Source organism: Condylostylus longicornis, unplaced genomic scaffold (genome assembly GCF_029603195.1).
Source record: "Condylostylus longicornis isolate FDR11 unplaced genomic scaffold, ASM2960319v2 ptg000098l, whole genome shotgun sequence".
Classification (NCBI taxonomy): Eukaryota; Metazoa; Arthropoda; class Insecta; order Diptera; family Dolichopodidae; genus Condylostylus; species Condylostylus longicornis.
The window spans coordinates 1,040,577-1,053,824 of NW_026578066.1; the positions used below are offsets into that span (position 1 = coordinate 1,040,577).

At 34.1% G+C, this 13,248-nt stretch overlaps 1 protein-coding gene across 2 annotated transcripts in view; it reads left to right on the forward strand.

Moving 5' to 3' along the window:
* Positions 1-13,248, forward strand: part of LOC129614015 (bumetanide-sensitive sodium-(potassium)-chloride cotransporter) — a 98,908-nt gene that overhangs the window by 45,933 nt on the left and 39,727 nt on the right. For both annotated transcript variants that reach the window (XM_055528384.1, XM_055528385.1), the window contains exon 3: positions 8,506-8,691. In XM_055528384.1, the coding sequence (XP_055384359.1) occupies positions 8,506-8,691 (186 nt within the window). The remainder of the gene's footprint in view (positions 1-8,505; positions 8,692-13,248) is intronic.

A 13,248-nucleotide genomic window follows, 5' to 3' on the forward strand; every position in this document is an offset into this window, starting at 1 on the left:
TTACTTTGTATATGTTGAATATTGAATACGAGTATTGTAGACACCTGAATGAATTTTATGAAAAAATTGATACCAAGAATTTTAATAGAAATTGACGTTTTGATTTGAATGATTTATACGCGTGCAATATTAATAAAATATCTCATTTCAAGAAAAATGTCAAATTTAAAAAAAAAATTGTCAAATATAATAATGAAGATATTAAGTTTTAAAGCTTTTTTCACGAATACTTTTTGTTTAACCATATTATTAATTCTAGTAAGAAGAATTTTAGTCAAATTTTAAAGTTTTAAAGGAAGTTTTTTTTTCGAAGAGTAATATTAAATTATGTGTATATATAATAAATAATTGAAGCTCTTCTCTCATTATTTTTGAACTCATTATTTTTTTTTTCTCTTTACAATAATTTACAACTTGTATGAATTCAAAAGTGTGTTCATAACATTGATCTTGATTTTTTCTTTTATAATTAATAATTATTGGAAATGATTTTAAAAAGAGATATCAGAAATTTTTATGATTCAAAGAAAAAAGGTAAAAAAATTTTGATAAATTTTAAGAATTCTAATTTTACCATAGATATTTACAAAAAAATATTGAATTACCATCCCACATCTAAATATGTATATGTACCAAAAAATAGAGAATTGACCTTCAATAAAATTTACGAAATATTTTAAGGTATTTTTCTATACTAAATCAAATTCACTAGAATATTTAATTGGTGTAAACGAAATTGATGAGAACAAATGAAGAAATTTTTCAAATATTTATTTACAAAATAAATGTTTATACATATATAAATTTGTGTATATGTATGTATGTTTGTGTATATTTAAAAAAGTAAATGAAACAAAAGTTAATTAATGTGAAAGAGAATTTTTATATTAATTTTCGCCGTTCACGTAAAATTTGTTTACAAATTATACGTTTTTCCAGTACAGTAATAAAATTGAACATAATTTGTATATACGATTCTCCTTATGATTTATTGTATACCTTATTGATTTATTGTGAATTGAAGTGAAGTATCACATTTTCCTTGAACAAGAGAAACCTCTTTTTTTCTTTAAAAATACTATATTTCATATAAATATATAGCTATTGACATTGATATGCTTATATAGTTCGACATTGTTCTCATAGTACATTATTATCAAATTAATGCACAAAAATTATTGCATACCTTCAGGATAGAAACCGTAACAAATTGACAGACATTTTTACTTTACCGTTACTTTTAACCATTATTAATTCTAGTTAGGAAAAATTTAGTCAAATTTTAAAGTTTCCTGTTTTTGTGTTATCAATTCGATAAAGCATATTGAAGCGTTTCTAAAAACTCGCGATGAGAGGGTAAAATAGAAAAAAAATTTCCTTTAACTAAATGAATAACTAATTAACAATTTTTTGTTTTTTCTTTCAAACTCCTGCTGAGGAGTATGGGGCTTCGATTAAACCTCTTCATCTCTCTCTATTTTGGGCGGTCGATGTTATTTGCGACCAAATCTTGTTTGTGGCGGTTTTTTCATTTTTTATTGTTCTTCGACATTTATTCTTAGGTCTGCCGATATTACAACTATCTTGGGGATTCCATTCTAGTGCTTGCTTGGCTATGGACTGATCTGGCCTCCCAAGTATGTGACCTACAGTTTACGCCTAGAAGTTTTTTAAATTTCTTTGTTAAAAGGTATGGAAGTTTAGAAATTTGTATCGTTAAACGACCCTCGGACAAACGAACACACAACACAGTAAAAATAATAAACAGATTTCTGTTTGCATATTTTGTTTGAAATATGCTAAAAAATAAATGGAAATTTCTGCAAAATTTATTTTTAATTTTTAAAATGAAGTTTTTTTTTGTTCATAATAAATTTTCATTATTTTTTCATGTTATATTTCAAAATTTCTAAGCCCGAATGAAACTGCAACAGAAACACGATATAATCTTTTTATTTTTATCATTAATAATTTTTATATTTCAGAGTTTATTACCGTACCCTTAATATAATTGGTATTAAAATAATTTTAATTAAAATTCATAAATATAATTGTTAGGTACGATAAATAGGAGATTCATTTTTAATAATTCTAAAAAAATTATTGGTAATGTCAATGATTGTTGATAATGGATTAGAAAAAAACAATTTAATAAGATAAAAGGTTTTTTAAATTCTGTCAAAAAAACCTTTTATCTTTAAAATTCACCAATGTACAAACGACCTTGAGTCATTTTTAAATATTTAAATTTAATGTAATTGAATTCGTTTAAAGACATTTTCTTAGAGTGTATTCATAGATGTAACTAGGAGTGTTATACTGATGTTTATTAGATTTCGTTACAATTTGTTTGCGAACAAAGTGTTGTGAATGCTATAAGTTCTGTGTTGGATGCTGAATATATCTCTAATTCTATTTAGTGTTTAGTTTATACCGTACAATTACATAATATGCAAATGATTTTATATGCTATACTATTTTTGAAAGTGAAAGCTTATATACAAAATCAGCCAACTAATAAACGAATAACACATACATAAGTATAACAGTTATAATGTTTTAGTTTATGAATCAAATTTAAGTTTATGAATTGAATAGCTTTAAAATGATAGTACGAATCGTTTCATCTGTGATTTTTCGGGTCTTGGAGTTGTTGACATGACATTTATATCAATACAGAAAAATAGTAGACGATGTTAAGTACTATAAAGTTACAATTTTTAAGAAAGGTGTTTTAGATTAAGATTATTAGAGAGTGGCATATTATATACATACTGAATGTCACCTTGTAAAAAATTATTATTTTCCGTCTAATATTAACGATTAATCAACTCAATAATATATGCAGGTAGGTACGTTTATGTCAATAAAAATCAAGGCTAAGTTGTATGACCTTGCCAAGAAGAACATCTTTATCCTTGTATGTAAAATTTCGTAATAATATGATTGTTCTTTTTTCAAGTTTTTGTAGCATTTTTCACTTACAAATTGAGAAGTACATGATTTCGTGCTAGATAAAAAATAAAAATTTCATTAAAATTTTGTAAAAAATTTAAAATTTTTCAAGTTTTTGAATTCAATACAAGTAAATTTTCAAATAAATCTTTATTGAATTTAAGTAAAATTTTTCATAAGGATTTTATTCAATTTTATTTTGGAACGATATTAAGGTTGTGCAAGGTCAGAATGTGATTATTAGGGTAGTTTTTTTACCAATATTTCATCTCTTTCATCCCTTAATATTCTTATTTATGTATTGAAAGTTTTAGTTTTCTTTATAGAATTTATTTATATTTTTTTTTTTGTGGAAAAGAAGCTCAACCCTATAATTTTATATTTTATTTTTACCCTCTTAGCATTTTAACTTAAAATTTATTATAATCTTCTTTCATAGCTATCTATTGGAAAAAACAAAAACTTTTTTCTTCTTGAAGTTTCTTTTTAAATTTGTTTTTTTGATTTTTGGTTTTGGTTTTTATTCAAGAACCTTTTATTACTAATTAATTCTTTTGACATCCAAATTTTAAAGATCGAATCTTCATGAAAATCATCTCTTCTTATATATTTTGTTTTTAAGAGGTCTTTGAACTTTTTGTTTCTGCAATAATAAAAATTAAATTTTTATCCTTACTATTATTAATTTTTCCACGCTGGATGAATTTTTGCTACAGAAATATTTAAAGGACATTAACGCAGATTTTATGAAAATAAAATAAAATGAAATAGATAACATTAAATCAATATTCGGCATTGCAATGCTTATAATTAGAACAATAAGATAAAATTAATTTTGTAAAACTTTTAAGTGTCGAATTGAGCTTGAATAATTTTCTTTATAATTTTCGAAAGTTGTTGATGATTTTTCTTAACGAGGAATGTTTTTTACTAATTAAAGATTATTATTTTAATAATAAATTTGTCATTTAGAGTCTAGACACAATATAAAAGAAATTTTATGTAGTCAACACATAACCGATTGAGTGTACTGTCCAGTACAGCGAAAGTGTTGTAGAAGATTATGAAAATGCGTTTTAATTTTAAGGAAGTTAGTAAGCTTTTACTTGACACATCTGGGAATATGCAAATTTAGCTCTTAGTAGAGTTTCACTTTGTGCCATCTGAACTTCTTAAAAAGTGCGCTAGTTAGTTGCGGTAAATTTTAAGAAATTCCATCAATTAGTTCCGAAGATATGGTGAAAAATGTAAAATTTATAGAGTCATTGTCTTAACATCCTGAATATAAATATTTAAATTCAAGAAAATCAGTTGATTATACAGTGCTAAAATGTGACACTGTGACACAGTGATTGATCAGTTGATAAATCAGTGCTAAAATGTAAAACTGGCAAGCAAAAAACCCAGTTCCCAAGTCCTATTACACCCCAAAAGTTGATCAATTCATGACCTAGCCAAAATAATCTCACATAAAAAATTCCATTAAAATCGGTTCAGTCGAACTTGAGATACAAGTGTGCACACACGAGACAGACATACCGACATTCCTCTAAAAATAGCTTATTTACGCTTTCTTACCTTGCAAAAATGCGTTCCTACCGAAAACTCGACATCCGAAATTTAATGGCATGACAAAACATCCCTTATATATGCAATGCGATCGGTAATGAATTTATACCATAACAGCATTTTAATTGTTTTTCGGCCTCTTCTGATGTGATCTGTATGTGCAATGTGTTTGGCTACTTGATCAAATCATTTAACAAAACCGCTTTTTTGACACTGCTTCTTACTGAGTACATCGCTTATCAGTAAAAGTATATTTGATATCTTTTTAAATTTGGACATATTTTTGAGAGAAAATCCACTTGTTTCAGTGAGAATGTAATAAAAAAAACTTTTTCGGGGAAGTTGGTTAATCTCATGTGCTGTTCATATTAGATTTCTTGTTTTATTTACAAGATATTTGAATTTCTGCGCTGAGAAATTGCTGGAGGTACTACTCTTGAGTTCAAAGTATTTTAAAATATTCTAGAAATGATTATTATCAATTTCAGGATTTGTTTGTTTTTTTTTTGGGTAAACGAGAAAGTATTATAGCAATTCTTTTTCATCAAAAGCATTTTAGATTAAGGTAACTTTCAAAGAGCTTTAATATTCAGGGTGCTCTAAATCGCAATCCACACCCTTTTAATATTAAAAAAGTTTTGAATATAAAATATTGGCGTAAATGTTACTTACATACATAGCTACTTGAATATACAATGCTATAAGTAAGACAATGAATTTAAGAATAGAATCAAAAGAATCCTCGATTGATATTGAAATTTTTTAGATGATTTTTTTAAGTCAGAAATATTATGTGTAGGAGAGGTGCGAGGGGGGAGGTGGGTTAAAGTAGAATGTTCAGAGATAGAGAAATAACGATTTTGAAAATGATTTTTTCAAATCGCAATAACTTGATTAAGTTAAAAAATAAATTAAGTCGAAATTTTTCCATTATTCTATTATTAAAATCAAAGATAAATGGACGTTTGATCGCATAATGTTCTCTAAGTTGAAAATTTAAATCAATCGAAAAAATATTAAGAGATTCGAAATAAATTAAGAAAATATTAATGTTTACAAAATGAAATTGATAAGAACGTTAATGGAAGAGTAGTTTCCATTAGAGTGTTATAGTTGTGATTATGAGAGGGGGAAAAGCAGGTTGTATCAAGTACAATGTCGATTTGAAGTAAAATTAGCATTAATAGTTATCTGAGGCGTTATACGGTGTTGTGCAGTGGTTAAAAATTCGGGAATTTTTTGGAAAAACCTTAAATTACAAAACGTTGACAGTGATTCAGTCAAATTTTGTTAAAAACAGATCGATTTATGTTTGCTTGTTTCCATAGAAATCTAGTCAAATTCATGGAGATGGATACATATCAGTGGTGACTTTCATAAGTGTCGTTTGCAAAATATTATGCTGCCGAATGCTCGAAAAGAAAGGAACTGCTCAGATCTCTAATTTCATTCAAAACTCTGATTGGAACTAAACTGAAACTGTACCTTATTTAATAATTCGGCAATCCGGTTGTTAATATCCAAGAATTGTTCTTATTTTTTTACCGAACGCGTTCAATGTAACATATAAGGTGTGATGTAAAAGTGACATCTTTCTGCACTAATAATGGCGACTATATAACTGGTAAAATGTAATATTTATTACCATAGCTCTGATAGCATGTGTTCAAAACTTAATTATTAAATTTCATTCAAAAGTCGTCTTCCTACAATTAAATCTTCTTGTACGGAAACATGATAAGCTGAAATCTTAAATATTTTAGCAAAGAATGTTTTCCGTTTGGATGATTTTATGGACTAAGTTTAAAAATTAGTTAAGAATTTCATTGCGATAAACAAATCAAATATATTGCTTGATACTACGTAGAAAAAAATCAATGAAAGATGAAATAAATCAAAAAAATTAAAAGGAATACAAGCCGAACATTTCATCAAAATTTCCTTTTAAGTTTACAGACGCACATAAATATGTCAAAATATGCAAAAAAAAAGGAAATGTGTACTCATTTGAAATTATGTTTTTTTTCTCTTCTAGATCCTATAAAGTTAGATTTTTTTTTTTATATAAAAACAGTATGTAAAATCGTAATGAAAGCAATTCAACTTAAGGCTTAAAAACTCTAAAATCGCTTTCATTTCGGTTCATTAGAAATTGCTAAGATTTTTATTAAAAAAGAAAATACGATACGCAAAAAGATTGTAAAAAGAAAAAATATTCTAGGAAAAATTTAATTTTTTTTCTTTTTCTATTCCAAGTTAAAGGACTTGCAGAAACAAAAATTTCTAGTATATTAAAAAGTTTTTGTTTGACTTGAAGATCTTAAAGACTAAAGAAATGAAGAAAAATTGCAATGTGAAAAAAAAAACAAATAGCATGTTGCTTTAGTTACTTAAATCAAAAGTTAAAAGAGGTGAGGAGACGACAGCAAATTGAAAACAAAGTGAAAAGTATTTAGAGTTGATCGGGTCCACACTTCGCTATCCTAATTAATTCTAAGAATTTGAAGATATCCGACATGAATTCATACCAACTTGGATGAATTGATTTTTTATTAAAATTTCGTGCTGAATTTGACCAAATTTTGAAAAATTGAACCATCTTCCATTTGAAAAGAAAACCCTAGCCGGAAATGCATAATGTTTAAATCAAGTATTTTTTGTTTTGAGACTTGCCTAATACATACCCTACTCTCGAAATTATTCTCAAATAACTAAGAAAAAAGCCACCAATATAATTGATCCAAATGATTTCATTATTTCAGGTGTAATTGTGGAAGAGAAAATCAATTTGTAAAAATTCTATTCCTACGCATTGTATTTAAATTTAATAGCTTCTGTTTTGGTTTTTTTGTAAATTTGTTTTTTAATTGGCTTCATTTTTTTTTTGTTTTATAAAATCTAACAAAATATTATTGTAATTGTACAAGGTACTCGTACACGTGTTTATACGCATGAGTGTTTTGTTACAATTTGTTCACTTCATTTCATTTGCCTATATGTGTGCTGAGATTTTCTTTTAGGTTACACAGGATATTTTTAGTAATTATTCCTCTTTTGTTTTCCTTCTTATCTTTAATGTTGCTTTTCCTTTTTTTTTTTTTTTTTTGATATTTAACTTTAATAAAAATATTTTTACTACAAACTGAGGCATTTGAAAGATTTTTTTCTTGTTTAATGTTGCTGACATGTGTTTCCTTAATAAAAGACATGAAGAAGATACAGAAATAAAACAAGGATACTCGTAATAATAATTTTTTCATTGTTTTCCTTACTTTAATTTTTGTTTTGTTTATCTAAATTTAGTTATTCTATGAGATTTATCCTATGCGAAATTTTACCGTTTTATTTTTTTGCCTTTTACATTCCTAAATTTTGTATGAGTAGTTCATTCCTAAAATTTTTTAATAAAACTTGAATATTTTCTCTTTTTTTTAATCTTTCATTCTTTAAGGATCATCTGCAATGAATTTCTTTTGTTATTTTTCTATTTTCAGTTTTTATAAATTTTAAGCAGTTAACATTTTTATATATTATATATGTACATAAGTATTGTTTAAGGATAAAAATTTTAAGAATGCCACATGTTTTCTTGAAGATGGAGAATTATTGGATTTTTTTTTTTTTTGAAATTGTTGTATACAAAAAGATCTCCAAAAGCGTTCAGTTCAAAAGGTTTAGTTTGTATTTAATTTGAATGTGCCCCGGTAATTTTAGATTAAAGCCTATTCTTACTTAGAACGTTTCTATTTTAATCACTTAAAACCTTATTTAAAAATAAATCGGTTTGATTTGAATTTCCTATGGTGTCACATACCATATTTCTATGGTGCTACATATAGTATTATTGTACATAATACGAGTATGTAGTTATTAATAAGCGTAAATGTGACCTTACTATTGTGAATTACAAATATTTTTTACTATAATTAAATTATAGTAATTTATTATTATTTATTAATAATAATTTAATTTTCTTTTTAGTAAATTACAAAAAATTAAAAGCAGTTTTCGTGATAAAGATAAACCATCAAGATTTAAAGATTCCCAGACAACACGTTTTCAAGTTGCACCTAGAAATGATGATGAATCTGATGATACAAATGATTCAAATGAAGATAGAGAATTATTGGAGAATGAATATGATACAAAATATGGTAAAAGCTTTAGGTAAGTCTATTTTTATTAACTAAACATGTGTTTTTACTTGCTTTGTTTGGAAATTGAGAAAAGAAGCTCAAATTGCAATAAAATGTTTTCGAAAATAGTACAAAATTTGCATAAGTGCCGAAACACTGATGGGGTTCTGGGTTCTAAATATTTGTATTATTATGTCTATGTTTTGGAACATTATGGTTATTAATTTACCGTACCATAACTTCGTCCTATTAGAAATAAGTATGTTCAATGATTACAGCTCAGCCATTGCCTAGATTCGTAGATTCCCAGGGAACCTGGGCAGTGCCCCGTGAAGAAATTCGCAATAGTGCGAACCCGGCTCCTGCTCATCCCCAGCAACTCTGTGGTGAATCCGCTGGAGCACGCCGAAAGAAATACTTTCGCATGACGGCACCCTTTCGTGTCCCGCCAGTGACGGCCGCATTCCGCCGCGAGCAGGCAGGCAAGCCTGGCCCCCACGGCGGAAGAAGGCAGACCGCAGAAAGGCAGCGGCTGCACAAAGTGGCCATCGGCAACTTCGTTGCCCGCAAGGCCACTATGGCCCGGCACCCAAATGAGCATCACTCTGTTCTCCGATGCCAATACCATAAGTGCAGCAAGGCAGCTCCAGACCAGCTTGGATGTAACCTGAGCTGAACGAAGCGCCAGCAGTGCAGCCCTGCTGTCTGAGAAACACATAGATGGTGCGGTTTCTATACCCCCTTTCTAAATTTATACTCAGACAGATCTCTACTGCTTGTATTTCGGCCTGGAACACTGTGCAATACAGGTCAAGGGTTGCATATACACGCGTGTCCGGGCGGACACCGTATACGCCCGAACCCACACCCGACTCCGTTTTGGATCCGTCCGCATACCACACGCTCGAACCCGACCTAAGTACCGGAAACAGAACCCTGTACCTATGGTCGAAGTTGTACCGCGGCAGACAGGTATCCGACATGGTTATTCTTAGGATCGGATCGCTCTCAATGAAGTCTCTGTGAATTCTGTGGGCCAATTTTAGCCCTGCCCCGTCCTCGCCAGAGAGAAGTCGGCCAATTTTAGCCCTGCCCCGTCCTCGCCAGAGAGAAGTCGGTAAGTATGGTTATTCTTAGAGTCGGATCGCTCTCAATGAAGTCGCTGTGAGTTCTGTGGGCCAATTTTAGCCCTGCCCCGTCCTCGCCAGAGAGAAGTCGGCCAATTTTAACCGAGCTTCCTTCAATATATGGAGGTGTAGTGGCGGCAATCCGATCATCACCTCCAATGCAGCGGTGGGAGCCGTCCGCATTGCCCCGGTCACTCCCAGGCGGGCCAGCCTCTGTAGCTTTTCCATCTTGGCCCGCACACCCGCCTGCTGAGCCTTACGGCACCATACAATCGACGCATAGGTGACACGCCCACGCCCCGGACACACGCCCCGGAGCCCCTGAGAGCAGCGATTAGATCATCCACTACAATGGACCACAGGAGGGGCGAAAGAACCCCGCCCTGCGGACATCCTTTTGCAGCGGAGATGAAGAGTATATCGTCAGCTATGGTGGACTTAATAATCCTATCCTGCAGCATCCGATTAACCCATCTGCTAGTCGTCGCATCAATCCCTCGTTTGTGCAACGACTCACAGATGACATGATATGGGGTGTTGTCAAAAGCTCCCTCTATATCAAGGAGGTACCTCCAGTGAGTTTTCAAGGACCCCCACCAGACTCTGCAGAGCGAGTACAGTAGACCTACCCGACTGATAGGCGTACTGAGATTCATGCAAGGGATTGCTTCCGAGTGCATCGTCCCGTATAAATCTATCAATCACTTTTTCCATTGCTTTCAATAGAAAAGAAGTAAGGCTAATTTGACGGAAAGACCTTGGGTGGTTGCTTGGTCGCTTACCCATCTTCGGAATATACATCACTTTAGCCACCCTCCATGCCTGAGGGATGTAACCCCACGCATAGCTGGCACGAAAAATTTCCAGCAGTGCTCTAGCGATATGTCGGAAACCCCTCTGCAAAAATGCAGCATATATCCCGGAAACCCCTCTGCAAAAATGCAGCATATATCCCGTCGTCACCTGGAGATTTGAAGGGCCTGAAAGAGAAAACAGCCTATCTAATCCTGCCCATCGTGGAGACTAGACGGGATCGTTGCCAGTCATCCCTCCTGGGCCAGGATGCCCTCGGTTTAATGACCGCATTTGAGTGATTCCCAAGAATCTCTGAGTCAGGAAAGTGCGTTCACGCCATAAGCTCCAACGTCTGCTTTCCGTTCTCAGTCATGAAGCCATCAGGCCGTTCCATTAGGTCCAACCCGCTAGCATACTTTTTGGAAAGCACCCTGTGAAGACGCGCACTGCTAGAGAGTTCATCAATGCCCTTGGAGAACGCCCTCTACGAGATTCTCTTCGCTTTCCTTATTTCTTTATTGTATTTTGTGAGTGAGTCTTTATACTCTTCCCACGAACCCGACGCCTTAGCCTTATTGAATAGCTTTCTGGTCTGTAGTCTAAGCCTTGAAAGCTCCTCATTCCACCACGGGCACTTCCGATTGCTCCGCCTCGGCTTAGCGCGGCAGTTCCCGTGGTAGGCATTAGTAATAGCCGCCGTCAGGGCCTCGCTGGCCAGTTCGATATCCATCACCGTTCTGACAGAAGCAGGAACGGATCCAATCCCATCCATGAGGAGCGTTTCGAATTGACTCCAATCTGTGGATTCGGGTACCCGATATATTTCTTCTGCCAGGCTCTCGGAAACCATGATATCAAGCCTAATCTGCCTATGATCGGACATGGATGTCTCATTTGAGACATGCCATCCACCAACCCTACTGCCGATAAATTCAGTGCAAAGGGTGATGTCAAGGACCTCTTCCCTAATTGCATTTATGAATGTCGGCCTATTGCCCTCATTCATAACCATTAATTTATTGCTATATATAAATTCAAGTAGGCACTCACCTCTTTTGTTTATATTGCTGCTTCCCCAGACGGTGTGGTGGGCATTGGCATCACTTCCTATTATAAGTTGGAAGTTCCTCCTTCCACAAAAGTCCACTAGATCCTTCAGTTGCTCGTCCGGGTGGGCACAGTCCCCCGGGAGGTAGGATGAGCACACAATGAACTCTGTTCAGCCCCCGGAGGACTTCACCTTCACCAACGCAGCTACCTGATCCTTAGAACAGTAGTCTGGAATGGGAAAATACGTTAGCCGTTTACTAAGCAAAATGCAAGCCCTAGGCCTGTATTATCATACAATAGCTCACCTGTTAGGCCCTTAACCTGATCCTTCACTATGTAAGGCTCTTGGATAAGGGCAATGTCGAGGTGATCCTTCATAAATCTATGAGCTAGAACATCAGTAGATGCCCTAGCATGCTGTAGATTAATTTGGATTAACCTCACAGTCATATCATTTCCTCCGGCTCTTGTCTATGGGCTTTGGCTCTTTAGACAAAGGCTTTACATGAGCCTTGCTTCCCATTGCCGCCCTGCCACAGCCTCTTTTGCCGTCCCAGGTGGCAACAGCAAAGTCCCTCCAACAGCAAATACCGAAGCAGTTCCGGGTTGCCAAATGGGCTTGAGCCCTTTTGGTTCACCCGGGACGCTTGTATTTGGTGTGCTGGTCGATGGTCCTTCCGTTTCCCTTGCCGCCATATTCGGAGCGACTTCAGACTTTCCAATGAGGTTTGGCTCTTTTGGTTGGACTGAAGTGCTTGTCGTTGTCGCGGTGGGCATTGGTTTTTTATTTTGTCCTGCCCTGCCGCCAGCATCTTGAGAGGATTTTCTTCCTTTAACCCGAACGGTAACACGGAAGAAATTCAGGAAAAGTCGGAACTCCGCTTTCCGTAGATCTTCCAATCCGGAATCATCCACGGAAAAGGTGAAGGAGCAGCCCCCGTCCTTTTCCTTATCCATCCTCAGCACCCTCCAGGAACTTATCTTGTGGCTGGGATTTTGCTTCCCTATCCTACTTAGAAATTTGTCCTTGGAGAGACTGACGGTTGTCTCGTCCTTTGGTACGTAGGTGACGCAGACATGCTGTTTGGGTATGTCGTCGCCATCCAGTACCACGACGTTGCAACAGTCCCAAGGCTTTATCTTCCTGCAGACACTGGTTATCCACTCCCTGGTGTTTTGATTGTTGCATGTTACGGATATCCATCCATCCCTTTGCAACGCTGCAGTGAATTGTGGATGAGAGTCCACAACTTTATCCATTTCATCCATGATGGCTACTTTGATTTTCCCCATCTGAACTTCGGATAGCCTTTTCTGTGGATGCAGTCTATGAGTGATGGCCACCTTGACCTGTGCTACTGCATCCCGATAAGAAGTCATTTTCGGGTTTTGTTGAGGAATGTTCCCAGGGACCTTTTCCTCAACATTGCCCTTCATCGACCTCTTTTTTGAGGGCTTGCATCAGGGGTGTTGCTTTCCGACCTTTCCCTCTTCTGGGATGGTCGGCCACAACACCCGATCCGCAGGCCCTCAGCTTTTCTATCCTTTCCTTCTCATATCTGCGAGCTTCCTCTGGGGTCATGCCATCCCTGATATAAGCCGCGATACGCCGCTTG